The 18,103-nt window shown below is 40.6% G+C and overlaps 1 protein-coding gene across 1 annotated transcript in view; it reads left to right on the top strand.

The window, feature by feature from the left end:
* Positions 1-10,300: 10,300 nt before the first annotated feature.
* The window catches only part of LOC105065449 (contactin-associated protein-like 3), a 148,689-nt gene continuing 140,886 nt past the window's right edge, over positions 10,301-18,103 (top strand). Inside the window, exon 1 of the mRNA XM_074355565.1 lies at positions 10,301-10,658. Within this exon, the coding sequence (XP_074211666.1) occupies positions 10,574-10,658 (85 nt within the window). The 5' untranslated portion in view covers positions 10,301-10,573. The remainder of the gene's footprint in view (positions 10,659-18,103) is intronic.

The following is an 18,103-nucleotide window of genomic DNA, read 5'->3' as shown; positions in this document are numbered from 1 at the left end:
TTTTTCTAGAAGTTATATCGTTTTAGGTTTTGCATTTAGGTCTACGATCCATTTTAAGCTATTTTTTGTATGAAGTGTGGGATATGAATGAAAGTTTATTTTTTATTTACGTAAGTATCAAATTGCTCCAGCACTAGTTGTTAACAGACTGTCTTTTCTCTACTGAGTTGTCTTTGTACCTCGGAATCAAAGCTACGATGTCATGATTACAAAGTGTCACCTCACACCAGTCAGAATGACCTTCATTAAAAAGTCAACAAACAATAAATGCTGGAGAGGGTGTGGAAAAAAAGGGAACCCTCCTCTACTGTTGGTAGGAATGCAAGGAGGACAGTATGGAGTTTCCTTAAAAAACTAAAAATAGACTTACCATATGAGCCAGCAATCCCACTCCTGGGCATGTACCCAGAGGGAACTCTAATTCAAAGAGATATATGCACCCCAATGTTCATAGCAGCACTATTTACAATAGCCAAGACATGGAGACAACTCAAATGTCCATTGACAGATGACTGGATAAATAAGATGTGGTATCTAGATACACACACACACACACACACACACACACACACACACACAAACACACACACACTGGAACACTACTCAGCCATAAAAAAGAACAAAATAATGCCATTTGCAGCACATGGATAGACCTGGAGATCATCATTCTAAGTGAAGTAAGCCAGAAAGAGAAAGAAAAATACCATATGACATTATTTATATGTGGACTCCCCCAAAAAAGGGCACAAATGAATTGCTTATTATTTATAACTTAGATGATTGATTTTTGATTTCTTGGATTACCACATTCTGTTGATTCTTATTATGTGTTTGGCTTTGTTCCTTTGATAACTATGTAAGTTTAAAAACCTAAAGCTCTAAACTGTTCTTAGAAACAATGAACAGTACATGTATGTAACTTTTAAGATGGTTTTATCTGTCAATGGGCTGTTTTTCCTAAAATAAACTTTGTTCAGCCCCCCAAAATGCATTAGGTTGTAAAACATGTTCTCATTAGATTCTTGTATTTATCTCTGTTAGTAATTACAGAAGCCATTTATTGAATTCTCACTATGTTTTTGGCCCTGACCATTTTCCATGAAGTGTTTTTATAAAACACAGGTGATTTTATTCTTATATTAAAAATGCAGAGGGAGGGGGTATAGCGCAGTGGTAGAGCGCATGCTTGGCGTGCACGGGGTCCTGGGTTCAATCCCCAACACCCCCATTAAAGAAAAACCATGGAGACTGAGGTCTAGAGTGGTCTGGTGGGGAGCAGGTCTCCAGCACACTGTCTCCCAGCTTGCTGGACTCTGTACCCACAGAACTTCGGGGCCAGACACCACCTTAGTCCTCTCTCCTCCATGTCCACCAGCCTGTTCCCTTTATTTCTTCTTTGTTCCAGTTCCCTATCCAGATCACAGCTTGGAGGGTTTGTATGCAGAGTTATTTGTCGCACATGATTAGGAAACTTGTCCAAGTGTGCTCTTCTGTCTCTGGCCATGGCCTTGGCAGCGATCTGGACTCACTCCTACACTGTTGCTTGCTGAGTCTCCAAGTCAGAGAGTCCTGGAGGCTGATGCTCTGTTAGTCATGACAGCACCACCTTTCTCCTTTGATGATTCATAGTCTGAAAATTAAATGCACACATTTTACAGGTAGATTAGAAACAGAATTTTCTTCCCTGTACTTTTTATTTGCAGGTGCGGTTTTACAACCTCAGGCCACTGTGTGAACTTCATCGTGTCTCTGCCAGCTGCCTGTCTGCAGCAGCAGAGTGGGGTGAGTCTGGTGGCCGGGCCTGTCTTAGGTTATCCACCAACCAGATGGCTTCAACCCGGGGCCCCAGGGGTGTGTTGGTTTCCTCACTACCTTCCAACATTATGCTTACCTCCAGCTCCTCTCTGGCACATTATGGAGTTTGCAAACTGAGCTTTTCATCTTACTACTTGGAGATTAATTCTACGGTTCCCTCATTCTTCCAGAACCACAGTTACCCACATGAGAATTAAACCATTGCTTCCTTAAGCCACATCCAGCCACATCCGGTAGGAAACGTTGTACTGAAGACTGGAAGGTCCAGCTGGTGGATGGATTTGAGCTCTCTGACTCTTTTGTAATATTCTCTGCTTCAGTGTGCTGAGAAATGAAAGTCTGCATCAGGCTGTCTGGAGTTCTGAAACACAAATGTTGGCATACGTCAACATTTCTCAAAGCTCTTTTATTTTTCTCCAAGTGACAATATTGCCTTCTGTTTAAACCCACGGCGTAAAATACTGTTGCTTATTTACTGTCCTACATCTTTTCAGTTTTAGAATATCAAGCATGCCTATGGAACGAAGCCTTTCATCAGAGCTGGGGGAAAGAAAGTATTTAGGCTGACAATTGTCATTTTAGGAATTCACCTGGGACAAGAGGTTGGCCAGTTTCTTTGGTTAAAGGGCCAAATAGTAAACACTTCAGGTTCTGTGGGCCTGCAATTACTGAGCTCTGCCATTGTAGAGCGACAAGAGCCCTGGACTGTAACTAATGGATGGACGTGGCTGGGCTTCAATAAAGCATTATTTAAACAGGGGCAAAGCAGATTCTGCTTTCATGCTAGAGTTTGCTGACCCTTTCCCTAGACAAAACTGTGAAATTTCACATTTTTTTTTTTTATATCCTCCGTGACTCCCTTTTAAAAAATCATCTTTCAGGGGGAGGATACGGGTCAGTGGTAGAGTGTGTGCTTAGCACACATGAGGTCCTGGGTTCAATCCCCAGTACCTCCGTTAAAAAAAATTTTAAAAATAAAAATAAATGTAATCACCCCACCCCCAAAATAATTTCTCCTCCTTACAGTGCACACCAGTGTCAAGTTGGCAGATTTACATCGGTTGAGTCTGACTCCCAGACTGCATATTTATCTGAAATTCACGTTTGTCTGGGCATGGTGTATTTGTCTAGCCCCCTTACCCCTGCGATCTTTTCTCTTTATATATAAAATGTACATAAGACGTAAGAGATTTCCTCTCTCTCTCTCTCTATGGATACATTCCACTTTAATTTGGAGTTGGATGTCTTTCCTTTGGTCAAAGTGTTCTTTGGAAAGTGTCTGAGGTTCTTAAAGATCGGATGAGGGCGAATAAAGGGCAACTTTGCCTTTCCCACCATTGCATTTGCTGCATGTTAGGAACAATAACGAGGGAAAAGGAACAAGGTTTTTGTCTTAGGCTGAATAGTCGCACGTCTGTCCTTGGGCAAGAGGGGTCTGGTGGAGTCAAAATTTCATTTCCATTCCGTTAAAAATCTGCCCTGTTCACGGGAGCCTATTGTTTGTATGTAAGATTAATCCTAATGGAATCTACATGGAGCACAATATTCAGAGAAGAAAGATCTTAAAAGACACCTACTGACTGCTTTAAAATTTGTACTGGCTGGTGGCATTATAACACGATACAGAAGAGAACCTACACAGTGCAGAGTGAGCGCTTCAGTGCCAACGCGTTCATTACCAACCTCTGGTCCTTTAACACTTCAATTACTTCAATGAATTCAACGCACAAAAATTCAGAGGAAAATTCTGCTGCTTACTCTGTACCTGCTTGATCAGTAAACAAGCACCGTTAAAGCCAAAATTTAGAAGAATGTTGTTACTGAAGGCAAGTTCGTGTGCCCGTCCGCCACACCATGAGACCAAACAAACTGAAACGCTGGAGCTTGGAGCAGAGAAGGGTTTATCGCAGGGCCAAGCAAGGAGGATGGAGTGGCTCACGTCCAAGAAAACCCTGAACTCCTCGAAGGGTTTCAGCAAAGCATATTTAAAGGCCAGGTAAGAGGTGGGGGGTCACAGGGTACATGATCAGCTCATGCACAGTTCTCTGGTTGGTTGATATCAAGGGAACAGGGCGGTCAACAACATTAACCCCTAAGTGCCAGACGGTCTGGGAGCCGCATGCTCATAATCATCAAGTAGTTAATTTCTTCCCTTTGGTGGTGGTTTTAAGCATCTGAAAAACTCAGGAAACTTGCATGAGATCCTATTATCTGAATAGTACTTCAGAGAGGAGCTACAGCAGAAGATATGGGGAGGGGTCCATCCTGGAAGACCCCGCAGGGTCCTACTTAGTTACAATGTGACTATAGAAGGCAGTTTGCTGATCTCACACCACCAAGGAATCATTTAAGTCATTCTAAATAATGTTTGTATTCGAATTCAAATTACATTCCAGTCTGGGCTGAAAAGGGCAGAATTGTTTTCCAGAAAGAAGGGCGAAGGTCTTAGGCTGGGCTGTGAGCAGTCGGTTCTCAGGTTCTCTGGGGTGTGAGAGGGAACACTGCATCTTTCCCCATAAACAGGGAGAAAAAGCAAACAAGCTCCAGGAACTTCCTGACGGGGGAGATAATGAAAGGTGCTTCGTGCCTGAGCTGTTCAGCACCCTTAACCTTCCCTGGAAATGAGACACATTGAAACACATGAAAGGGGGCGGCGAGTGAGGGGCGCCTGCTCTGGTCTATTTCCTGGCAGGTGCAATTAGTTAAGCCTCCAAATAAAGGAGCGACTTCAGGTTCGCACTTCAAGGCACCACTTTTAAATCACTCCTTAAAAAAAAAAATCGACCAGAGCTACTATTTTTATTTTTTTAACTCTAGTAATATAATCATTTCTTTTCTTTTTTTTTTTTTTTTTTTGATTTGTGCCCGTGGATACAAGACAGAGCCAACACAATTAGGAGGGTGTGTGCTATTTAATTAATGTAACTAATACAGTCCACCACATAGACAATGTTACAATGCAGAAGGAGGGGTCTTAAAAGATTTACCAGAGGAGACCAGTTTCAGATTCAAAGTGGTTTTAGACTGACAGGCTGAAGTAGGATTTCATTTTTCACATGTGAAACCACGGTCTGGAAATGAAAAATGCAAATGCAAAATTCTAACCCGGTGCAGGTTGCAGAATCACATCGTTTTGTGATTCCCATACAAAGGAAGTGAACCTAATCCTGTAAATGTGTGTGTATGGATGTGAAGAAAGACAGTCTTCATTAGTTACGTCAATGACATAGCAATAGAGCAATGGCAGTGAGTGTGTGTTTGTGTGTGTGTGTGCGCACGCAGGGGGTAGTTAACACTTCTCTATGCCAATTAATGCATACAAGCACATACAAGCATGCATTTCTGTGATAAGACAAGAACATCTAGAAAAGCATTTTAAAAAGTAGTTATCTCTGCAAAAGCTAAAAGCCCCCGTCATTAAAAAGCAAGTCATCAAACTCATGTCACACACTCACAGCATCATCCAGTGGCATTTATACCAGCATTTGCTATTATAAATTAGATTCTCTTTGCCTTTAAATCTGCTTGAATTATGCAGCCATTATTTGAACTAAATCCCCAAAATGTTAAATGCTTCTATTATCTAAATCGAGATTCAACTGAAAAAAAAAAAGCAAGACATTTCAAAGTTTCTGATACACTTTGAAGTGAAAATGTGAAGAAAGTAAAGCTGTAGGAGGGTAAATATTTAATTTCTGTTCTATTTTTTTCCCCATAGCAAATACCCTGTGTGAGGCAGAGACTGAGGCATTAACGGTCCTCATTCTTCATTCTTCTGGGTTCACCATCTTTGTCACAGGGGTTTTCCGTTCCTTCCACTGAAGAGGCAGAATCTGTTCTCCTGACTCTTGATTCTGAGTTAGGCTATGAGATTTGCTATGGTCAATGGAATGCTAGCTGATGTGACCCATGAAGAAGTTCAGGGCAGATATATATATATTTTTCTTCTTCTCTTCCTTCTGTGCCGCTGCTATGACTGGTGCCTGGGTGATGAGACACAAGTCCAGTCATCCCAGGTGGGGCCACTCTCCATCAGGAGACAGCAGCCTCCCCAAGACAGGTGAGACCAGAACACCTGCTGAATCAAGAGTGTGGTCCCGAGACCCCTGAGCTCAGGACAGCAGAGCCTGACACTGAGGTTTGTGGTGAATTCACAGAATTCTCGTGACAGTAGATAACGAACTGATACTGCTGCTTACGGTTTCTAACACTCGCTTTTCCGTTAAATTTCAATGTGGAATTGTTGCGGTAGAGTAGGTGTCAGTGGATTCAGGGTTTTTCCGGAGTTTCCGCATTCTCATTTTAAAAACAGCTTTGAGATGTAATTCGCCTGCTATGCAATCATCTACTTAAATTGTCCAACTCAGTTGTCTTTTTGGATCGTTTTTTTGGATCAAACACTTTCATTACTTCTCCACAAGAAATCTTTTGTCTGCAAGTCTTCCGTCCCCCACAGTCCAGAGCAACCACTAATCTGCTTTGTGTTTTTATAGATTTGTCCTTCTGGACACATTTCATATCAATTGGCTCATATAATATAAGGTCCTTCATGATGGGGTACTTTCACTCAGCGTGTTTTCAACATTCCAGCACGTTGGAGTCCCTCATTCATTAGTTTTTCAGCCTGAAAAAAAAAAAAAAAAAAACACATTGAAATTATGGAGTGAACTTAATCCTGAAGGGGGAAATTTTTGAATCATCCAGCACTATTACAAGTTCTCAGTTTTGTTTCCAATTTAAAAGAACTCTTAATGATCATTATTAAAATGTTTATAGTCGAATACGGGTTCAGTTCTTTGTAATGAAATGCCAAATTTGGTATAACACAATAAAGGCCATCTATGAGAATCCCATAGGTGGAATCACACTCAGGGAAAGATTTTCCTTCAAGACCAGGAATCAGACAAGGATGCCCAGTCTTGCCATTTTTATTCAACATAGTATTAGAAGTCATAGTCAATCTCATTAGGCAATAAAAAGGAATAAAAGGCATCCAATTGGAAGAGAAGTAAAACTATCACTGTTTGCAGACGACATAATATTATATGCAGAAAACCCTAAAGATTCCACCAAAAAAAAAAAATAAATAAAAGCTGTTAGAAATAATAAACAACTTGAGTAAAGTTGCAGAATACAAAATCGATGTACAAAAATTGGTTGCACTTCTATGCACTAATGATGAAATATCAGAAAAAGAAGTTAAGAAAACAATCTCGCTTAAAATTGCATCATAAGAATAAAATGGTGAGGGGAGGTCACAGTGTGCGTGCTTAGCATGCACGAGGTCCTGGGTTTATTCCCCAGTACCGCCATCAAAAAAATAAACATTATTGCCTGCCCCTCCCCCAATTTTTAAAAAAAAGAATAAAATACCTAGTAATAAATTTAACCAAGGAAGTGAAATACCTGTGCAGTGAAATACTATTAAACCATAAAAAAGAAGGAAATGTTGCCATTTGTGACAATATGGATGGACCGAGAGGGTGTTAGTTAAAAAAAAAAAAAAGGAGAAGAAGGGAGCTCATAGATAAAGAGAACGGACTGTTGGTTGCCAGAGGCATGGGGGTGGGAAGTAGGAGACAGGAGTGAAAGGGGTTCAAAAGGTACAGATTTCTGGCTATAAGATAAAAAAACCATCGTGGTACAGTCTACAGCATGGTGACTACAATCAATAATATTGTATTGCAAATTTAAAATTTGCTGAGAGGATAAACCTTAAAAGTTCTCATCACAAGAAAAAAGGAAAGAAAAATTCTGCATACAAGTGGATGTTAACTAGATTCATTGTGCGATCATTTTGCAATACACACAAGCATCAAATCATTAGGTTGTATGCCAGAAACTAATACAGTGTTCTATGTCAATTACACCTCAATTTTAAAATTCTTAGGTCAAAATCAGATGCTGATTTTAATTTTAAATTGAAAAAGAACTTTATAGGGTACACTCAACTCCACCTCCCTCTTCCTACCTCAAAGAAGTGAAGAAAAATTCAGTTACCTATTACGTCTTTCATAAAATTAGAAATTTTATTTAAAGAGTACAACATATCTCAATTAAAGAAAAAAGTAAAAAGCCTTTTTTCGTGGACACTCATGTAGCTGGTTCTGTGACTTTATTCGCCTTTGTGAGTGATGGAAGAAAGTTGTAGAATCTCCCTTCTCTCTACATGTACACACCACAGCCACGGCCATCAGTGAACAGGTGTGGTATCTGAATTGGGTAGAATGCTGGCCAGCTGACTCTGCACTTCATTTTAATTTAATTTAATTTTAATTTTTATTTATTTGGGGGCATGGTAATTAGGTTTATTTATTTATTAATGGAGGTACTAGGGATTGAACCCAGGACCTTGTGCATGCTAAGTGTGCGCTCTGCCCTTGCTTTGGGTACTGCTTTGTGTCCTCTTGAACCCTCCTCACCTGGGGCTGCTCTTGTCTTGGAAGGTCATGCAGTGGCCCCAGTGTGGATGTCTGTCCAGTGATCAGTGCTGTACACTGCACGAGGACGTCTGCCCACAAGTCTCAGTCCCTTGTGTGCTGTGTCTCATCTCTGGCTTGTGAAAATCCATCCTTAATGCCAGCACAAGTAATTTACCAGCACTGACCTTTTTGGTTTTAATTAGCGTCAGTTATTGCCGTGCCTAATAACCCATCTGAAATGAATTCCCGGTGAACAACTGAGCACAGAGGTTTGACAACACAGAGTCTGACAACTTTTCTCTTTCAGAGACCTGAGGACTCGTGAAAAGGGATTTCAGAGCTCAGCTGACCTGGCTTCCAAGTCCGGCTTGCTGTGTGCCTCTGGATGCACTCATTAAACTCTCTGGGGTCAGTCTATCTAGCCATTAAATGGGCGTAAGAACATTTACCTCAAAGGAATGCTGTGGTCATTTATTTAGATTACATTCACATACACACACACAGTGCATATCTCATATATAGGCTTTTAAAAAGTATTAGACATTTGATCTAAATCATTAATTTGTATTTGCTTTTGAAAATTAGAAGTAAAATATGCAGCTCCTGGGACATGTTATAGGCACTGGAAAAATGTCTGACTAATGAATTCAAGTTGCTTTTTCCCTTGTGGCTTTTTTCAAGGTTATAAATGCACTCTCTGAGCAAGCTTTGCTGTCAGTGTTTCCCCAAGACTGCTGATTGATGGGGTGAATGGGAAGAGCTCCTGGTTCCCGGGGACCCTGAGTAGGAGTGGAGAAGGGTGGAAAGTTGGGATCAGAAGCTACATATTTTGGTCAAATTCTTAGCGCTTCTTCTTGTAATCTCTGTGGCCTTGGCAAGCTACTTAAAGTTTCTATTCCTATATTTGTTTTTTTTTTTTTTATCTCTGGCTACAGAATAGAAATAATCAGAACACCTTTTCTACTGTCTGCTCAGGCAAGTGAGGCCCTGGTAAAGGTTAAAGTGCCTTTCATATTCTGATCACTTTGGATGGTGCAGGAATGCCTGGGGCCTGTTCTTAAGTCTCGGCACACTTGTCATGAGTCTGGTCACAGTTTTAGGAGAGTATGAATCTTAATGCTGCCATGCTGGTAACGACTTCATTTACATCTGCTGGCAGCCTCTTTGGGAAGTAGAGGAGGCCAGCAGATGGGCAACTTCAGTTTCAAAGTCATGGATCTTGAAATTCTTCTTCCTCCATGGGCCATCTGGCGTCTGTCTGTATACTCAGAAACCATTTATTTATTTGAGAAGTTTCCTTTATATTCCATCGTTTTCCAGTATGTCCCTTTTGGGAATTGCTAGTAAAGAATTTGGATTTGGAAAGCAATGTGCATACTCACAGTAGGTAGAAGTTGATTCAAAACTCTTTACTCGTCAACTTCATGTATTCAATTCACCTACTTAACATAAGGTCACTTCTTCTGTGATGACCCTGGGGGTAAGATTCCTTCTCCCAGGATTCCAATTTATAGTTTTATGTATCTACTGCCCATAACTCTCAAATCTCCAGGTAGGAAAATACATAATAAAACGCTGATATTATAGCAGCAGTGGGGTGGGGTTTTTAAAATTACATTTAAAAATTTATTTTTTCCAGCTTTTACTGAAATATATTTTGACATATTAACACTGTGCCAGTTTAGGGTGTACAGTGTGATGATTTGACACAGGTATATACTTTGAAATAATTACCCTAATATTCTTTAGGTTTTTTTAAAAAAATATGAACCATTAAATTAGAAAACAAAAGCAGTCTTTTTTATAACAGTTTTTATTTCATGTAAATATTTTCTTCAAACCTGATTAGTGACTTGCCCTAACTTATTTTCAACTAGAAAATCCAAGTTACACTTTTCCGACCGTCAGAGCTAATTCATGGTCAAGCATCTTCATGGTGGCGAAGCTAGGTCTCTTCAGAATGAAGTCCGTTGAGCTGCTCAGCTGAGATGAAGGAGCTAGGACCGCGGATCCGAAGCGACCTCCGTCCGCATCATCCCGGCATCCTCGCGAGCGCGGCTTGACGGCCGTCAGCGATCTGACGCGCACTTCCGCCCGCCACCGCCAGGGGCGCCCGGGCCGCGCGCAGCTCGCAGCGCGGCGAGAGCGGGTCGCGGGCTGGGGTTGGGGGTGTGGCCGCAGGTCGGGGCGCCCGCGGCTCCGGCTGCACGGGCTCGCGGAGAGCGGAGGACGGGACGCTGGCGACCCCGAGAGGGAGGGAGCAGGCAGGCCCCAGCTCGGCGCAGCTGCCTGGACACCTTGGGTTTTGGGGCGGGGGAGCCCCGGCGACTGTGAACATGGACCCCGTCGCGGGAGCCTTTCTCAGGATGCTCTTCCTTTTGTCTGCTCAGCCGTGGCGCACAGGAGTAGCAGGGAATACTTGTGAGTACAGCAAATCTTTTAAAACTTGTATTGACAACTTAGAATTTGTGTCTTAAAAAAATAAATTGATTTTTTTTTGTTTTAAAACAAATGGAATCGCTGGCATGTTTCTGAAAATGAGGCGTTTAAAAAACATCTCAAAGTCCCAGTGCTTGGGAAGGGTGGCGTACAATGGTTTTTCCTCTTGTCAAGTCTAAAATACACAAAGCTGGTTTTGACTTTTTGCCTGTGAGCTGGATCCTATGCTGTTGTTTTGAATATTCATTGAGAAAGCTCAAGTTCTAGTAAAACCTGAATTTAGCATGAGAAGATTGGGACGGGGAGAGACCAGAGAGAGAGGGTGGGTAGCCTGAGATAAGGAGACAAGAGCATGCCAGAGCGGTCATTTGTTGCTTTTTAGCATAAATGCATTTTGTAGGAATTATGTCAGACAGGGAGTCGCTGGCCGACCCGGCCGGGCTCTGCATTAGCGTAGATGTTTGCAGTTGGCGCTCTGCGGAATCGCGTTCCGAGAACCCGGGCGCTGCGCCCGCGGGGCTCCGCATCAGAGCCCGGACGGCAGACCTGGGCGGTCCCCAGAATCCCGGGACGCAGAGACCCCACAAACATAGACGGCTGCTGCTCCAAGGAAAAGCATAACCTGCCTTTCAGGTTCACTTCGCAGGTGTACTTACTTGCTTGTATATTGTGACATGTTGTGTTTCTGATTTTGTTGATTCAGTGAAGCTGTCTTAACCTCTCATTTCTGAACTAGCCCGGGGAGCCTGATCTAAGGATGCTAGTCGAGTTAGTTCAGCGGGATCTCAAGGCATTTTGATCTGGAAATTAGAAAAAAAGTTTTTTAAGGTTGTTATTCAGATTGAAATCTCCACCACAGGGCTTTTCTTTCCGCAAGGGATTTTAAGAAAGTCCCCCTTGTGCTCCCTCCGCACCCCATCCCCCTCAAGAATTTTTTAAAAAGCAGATGGTAGGGAGTGGAACAAGCTCGTGTGCATATCAATAAAGTGCTAATAGGCAAGTTTAGAAACTGACCTTGCTGCTAGGGGTCCGGATTTAGCTGGGGGTGAGGGTGGAGTGGGGGACAGCTCTGCCCACAGGGCGAAGTTTGAGCCAAAGTGAAAAGCATTTTGTACAAATCAAGTTACCCTTCCAGCATTTATCCATATGTGACCTTAGACTGATGATTTTGCGTTGTCATCATTTAGTATTCGCTCATTTAATGCCATATTGTGTGAGTCAGTCCTGAAAAATGAGCCTGTCTCCTTTAAGCAAATACTGCCCTGGGTTTCAGACACAATTTTAATTGAGCTTTGCCCACGACTTCCAAGAATTAATTAAAATGGGTCATTTACATAAAATCCTTAGGTCCTGCAGTAGAGCGTTCATCACTTGGCTAAGAAATTAAAAATGACTAGTACTCAGTGATTCGCCACTGTGAAAGAACTGTGGAATGATTTAACATAGTTCACTGAGGTGCAATTAAGAAGTCACTGGAGGTCACTCTTACTTAAAGGAAACCATGGCTTCAAAAATCTTCCCGTAAGAGAAGCAGAGGGCTGTGTTTCCTCCGTTGTGATTACAGGATATTGGCAAGATCAGTTGCTTTGCTATTTCTTTATTTTCTGTTTGCATTTTATTCCCTGAAATTCATGGAGGTATCTTGTGCTTTACCCTGAGCATCCTTTTTAAGAGTCACATGCTCTGAGGTGCTCTGTGTCTGAACAGCCATGCAGGTATCTGTGTCTGAATTGGATGTGTCTCTCAGATCAGTCTGTCTGGATCTCTGACTTCAACTGCCACTGCTAGTTTTCGCTTTTCAGTCTGTTTTATTTAGATGTATTTAGTACTCTTGTTCAAAGTTCAGTAAGTTAAAAGTACCTCCGTAAATTGTGATTGCTAAGAACGTTTTAAATGCTATACCCTTGATCAGGTCAAAGATGGCTATTACAGCCGTCCAAGTGTCAAGTATGGATTTAAACGACTTTGCAGACTTAAAGATTCATAGAGGCTTCATAAACTGCATTTGATAATTTCTTGATGATCTCATTGGTCATTTGTAGCAATAGAAGTCATGGTGCATGAATCCCATCATAGTCTAGATTAGGCTAATTTGACCCATGGGATTTTTTTCCTTAACTCTTGAATGTTTGGGAGATGTTTGTTTGTATGTGTGTTTGGGTATACAAGCAAGGTATTTCAAACATGCATTTGAACTTTGTTACTATTTAAGTCAAGGTAGAGGGGTTCTGGAGTTCTGCACCATCATTTGGGGAATTCTAAAGGGGAGTTTGTCAGCTGGATGGGATTTAGGTTACAAACAAGAAATCCTGAATGTCAGTATTGCTCAAGTTTTCTTTTTTTTTTTAATGGCTAACATTTTTTCCCCCTAAGAAATGTTTTAAGAACTCAAATGATCTTTTCAGATAAGACTTTAAAACTAACAAAAATGAAATATTCTTGAGCCCTACTAAGAAAAGGAGAACTGTATGTACATTTAAAAAAAAATGTACAGATCGTCTCTCCTAAAGGACCCAGTAACATTTTTTACTCCCTTTACAGCTGGTTCTCAGTAGTAAATCAGTCAGACACGGGGTCAACCTGGATGACGTGCTGGCATAAGACATCTTTCCAAGATACAGGACTTGCTTGAAACCTTTGACCTCTCAGTCATAATACACGTTTTGACATGAATTTTTTTAAGTAATGGGAAATTTTAAGTCAGGAGGAGTCTGCCCAGGGAAAGTAATGTTTCTAAATAGCCAAGACCGTGGGTTTGTTCATTTGTTTTTCTCTATAGCCTCTGTCTTTTTGAAGATAATAACCAGTTGAATAGACTGCATCCTCCAAAATACGGCCTAGGACCTGATAGTTCAAAATTGTGAACTGCTATCTGGTCTACCTTCCAGAACTCAGTGCTGAATCAAGGTGGAAGTGTTATTCGAATGGAGCTGTCCTCTTAAATGGAACTAAGAGGAAATTCAGGATAGAGATTCCAAGCTAGAGTCCTGTTCCCTAGAAGCTGTTGTGGAGATAATGGTTGGCTGACCCACTTCCTACCATGAGCCAAACGTGGAAGAAGACGAGAGCTCTCTGCTTTAGGATTATCTGTGTGAATCCACTCTTTCTTTGTGAATTCCCAGGTCTTCAGAGAGGAAGAAGAGATGTAATCAGAATAAAAAAATGTCAATATTTCGATTGCATACTTAGTGTCGTAAGTCTGTCTCCTGGATTGTGAGTCACTTCGCGGAGTAATGTTCACTCTTTCTCGATTTAGGGACAACACAATTGGAAGTTAATTTTACAGCTGGATCATTTCCCCCATATAAGTAAAATACAAGCTATAGCTAACAGCTCCTGGCCCCTCCCACCCTGGACTAAAGACCATGTTAGACGTTTCAGTTGTTGAAGGGGATTATTGGATGGAAATGATGACATTTTTAGACCCAAGGATTCAATTCAGTGAGTCCAACCCCCTCATTCTCACCCTATTAAATCTCAAAATTCGTCAGTTTCTCTAGAAGCTTCCTTTTGTTTTCCTTCCCCTGTCAAAAGTGCCCTTCTTGTTGGAAGCGGGAAAAAAAAAGCTGTATTTCTGGCCCATAACAGGTGGGGCATACAATTTGAATCACTGTTCTAGGAGTGATAATCAGAACTTCTCTTCCCTGTTAAATCCTGTGTATGAGAGGTCTCTGCCCATGACTGGGGTGCAGGTCAAGCCCATTTTGTTGGCCAACATGGGAAACAAAACCATGATCTTCATTTAATACCTAGTGCTTGATCTAAGCAATAAATATATTAGCACCTCAGTTTGAAGATTTGCGTCAGATTTGAACCCTTTCTTCATTGGAGCATTAACTTCCTTATGTACTAAAGCATTACTGTATCTTTAATGAAAGTTTATTACTATAATCCTCTAATAAAAATTATCACACAATATTATTCTTTAAAATAAAAATAACATACATAGTGTGACATAATAGTGAGATACTTGTAGGATCTAAATTATCCTAACCTAATAATGTGATTAACCATAATCATTTGCTGTAAAAATATATGCATGCAGAATGGAGGAACTGAACATAATGCTCCAACCGCTAAGAAGTATAAAATCACGAGAATTTATTGAAGTGAATGTCTAATAGTGTGTTTATCATATGTCTCTTCTCAAGGATCTTTTTTCCCCGAACGCTTGTCATTTCAATGGACACAGATTCTTTGTAATTATTTGCAAAGCGTCATCAACATACTTTATTGCTACGTGAACACAGTCAATCTCAAGTAATGACATGTGTGCTAAGAGGTTCAATATAGCCCATAAAGAAATGTTCGCCTTGGCTAATACAGACTAAAATCCCGTTGGTGTTTTCATTGGTTCAGATTTCTCTTTGCCTCCGTAGTGTACTTAGTGTTTATCTAAAATCTGATCTTCCAAGCACATCAGCTTGTAGGAGGAGAGCCTATCAGAGGAGGTGCCCCTGGAGGAGGTGAACGGAGAATCCTTTTGTGATGCAGTGAAACGTGTTGGGGAAAATCAGCACAGAATACAGGGAAAAGTGTTTTAGTAAGCACTGGGGCTCCGGCTTTTTGAAAAGCACCTTCCAAGAATTAGTAAACAGACCCTTTTGTGTCATATTTGAATAAACTTCCCAGAAATACTGAGGTCAGGATATTTTTGAAAACTTAAAGAAAACAACATTTTTTTTTCTCCCAAAAAACTTACAAAGTCCATGGGACCATCAACAGAGTGTGACAGGCAAGGATGAGAGCTGGTGTTTGTGGAGCCTCAAACTGATGCAATTTGGGGAGACTTTTTAAGGAAACAAACAAAATGACCCTGAGGACACATTAGCACTGGCCCTCCCAGACCTGCAAGCGGGTTCTGAGGAGAATATTGGAGCTCAAGAAAATCTGCCTCTTTTGAGTTGATTTGGGAAAAACAAAAAACAAATAACAGATCATTCAAAAGTGCTTAATAAAGGATATATTCACTAACAAAAAGCTCCATTAATTGAGCAAATTTTAAGTTGAAATTTTCCCTTTAAATCAAAATCAGAGTTTGAATATAAATATATCAAAGAGCTCACACAATTTGGAATTAATCGACCCAGGGCTTACCAGTAATTCTAGGTTTTGGAATAACAAATATGAAATTAACCTGTGTATCTTCTCCCCACTCATTTTTTAGAGTCTTTGGAGGCTTGGCTTCAACGTATAGAGTTCTTGAGATTAACTTCTGAAGTGTTCCCACTCCACCTGCTTAGGCATCCCTTGCTTCCTATTGAATAACTTTTAAAAACTGAATTATTTATGTCCGCCTATTTCTGAAAGGCATTCGACCATATGCAATATGTTCCTTCAAAATATCACCCTTACTTTTCCCAGTTTGAGTTTCGTGGCATAAGGTTAAATTATATGTGTGAAGAAAAGTTAGACACAACTTGTAAATACTGCAAAAAGAGGATATGACAGAGTGACCTTTTGACATTAAGCAGGAACATTGTTTAATGGGTCCATGTGATGGTTTAATTACCTAGAAGAATGCACTCAACGTCTGACTTGGTCGTTTACTGTTTGATTAGAGTTTAGACACTGAAATTGATGATGTTTTTTTTCCCTTTTTTTCTTTTTAGATATGTATGGTAACTACAAAGGTTTTTTTTACCCTGTAGGACATTAATCATTAATTGGCAACCCCTTTCTAATGTTCTTTTATAAATCCTTGTAAATTCCTAGTTTCCCAAGATGCTCTTTTCCTGGGTCAGTCAATAATGGGTTTCTAAATATTTGGCTTGCATTTGTCCTATATTTGCATGTGTTGTGTTTTTAACATTTGGAAAGTCATGCTCTGACATAGAGATCGCACCTATCTGGTGAGTGTACACGTAACACCGAGTGATGATAAATGCGCTTTCCAATAAATTTCCTTTCTGGTTCATTTGAAACGTTACTTGTCAATAATAAAGCAAGGAGTCTGGCCCTCGATAGAAGGTAAAATTATCCTTCTTAGTTTCCAGGTAATGGGCATTTTCAGTGAAATATGATTGATGCATAAAGCATTTGACAGTTTAAATAGTTTAAAATTAGAAACTATATAATTTTTATTTAAATATGTATCCATTTAATGGACCAGTTTAAAAAAAAACCCCCACCCTCCAAGGCTGTTAATCACAAATTGAGAAAATGGTATATCTTACCTGGGCTATGGCTTTTATTAAGTTTTTACTTGGTAGTGCTTTGGAACCAGATACTCACGGAAAGTGTGGTAGTTACATCTGACTCATGGAGAAAAAACATGAAAGAAGTTTGCTTTTTAAACTGGCAAATAGAACGTTTTCGGATGTGCCATTTTAGGGGTATGATAAATGGTCTAGCAGATGTTTACATTCATGTGCTCCTAAGTGTTATGAAGATGGGGCTTTCAGAGATTGTCACTTGTGGTCCCATCAGTTAGTTGCCTCATGGTTGGCACCCGTGGAGAAGGAATTTCTATGCCACGTGTTCCCTGGGCCACTGCGGGAGGAAGGGGCTGGTGAACTTTGTTTGGAACCCGTGGCAGTTTTTATAACCTGAATAGTCACTTACCGCTGTTGTTTAGACCTAATGTGCCCCCCACTCTGCTGCTTTCAGCATTATCTCATTACTTGGGGTGGTCAGGACGCAGCAGGTTGTTTCTCTGGAGTTTGTTAACACGCAGTGCAATTACTGCTTGGGTAAATGTGGAAGTGACCTGCTGCCCTGAGACGTAAAATCAGGTACCACCGCAGTTACCAGAGTTGTAATTCCTTCTTTAACATTCATATAGTCTCAGGCAACCCAAGAGCTTGATAAGGCTAGCTAAATGCACTACTTCTAGGAGTGATGAATTGGCGGGGGAAGTGGGGGAGCGATCCTTGAGTGTGTGTATGTATGTTTGGGTGTCTTGAGGGAGGCTGATTGGGTAGAGAGGTGCAAAGGAGTTAAAATATAATAATGTCTTTGCCTGGGACATTATGCTGTACACCAAAAACTGACACTTCAATAAAAATGTATATAATTTCAGTATAATACTGTTCTGTTGGCTGAACAATGGACCTAATGATTAAAATGACATTCTAGTAGGTATAAATACTAAGATGAGGTTTGAGTGTTTCATAAATAGAACTTATTGTCTAAACATGCACACAAAGATGTCCCTAGCACTCTGATCTGAGTCATACATAAATCATGAACAATTACGGTGTGTTTGTTTTTTCTCTAAAACACCATAGAATGGATAATTTCCCTTTAGAGTTCGTTCCTGAGCTTTTCTGAGACCCTCACCTTGAGTACATTTGAACTTTTAAAGAAATAAGTGCATTTCAAAAGAGATTGTTTCATGGAATCATTTCTTATTAATGTGAGTCATTATTCTGAAGAGAAGTAAAATTGCTTTAGCCTACTTAACTGTTAATATTATTTTTCCTTAG

Source organism: Camelus bactrianus, chromosome 31 (assembly GCF_048773025.1).
Source record: "Camelus bactrianus isolate YW-2024 breed Bactrian camel chromosome 31, ASM4877302v1, whole genome shotgun sequence".
In the NCBI taxonomy this organism is placed as follows: Eukaryota; Metazoa; Chordata; class Mammalia; order Artiodactyla; family Camelidae; genus Camelus; species Camelus bactrianus.
The sequence above is the reverse complement of the archived record's forward strand: the minus strand, read 5'-3'. Positions and strand labels throughout refer to the sequence as shown.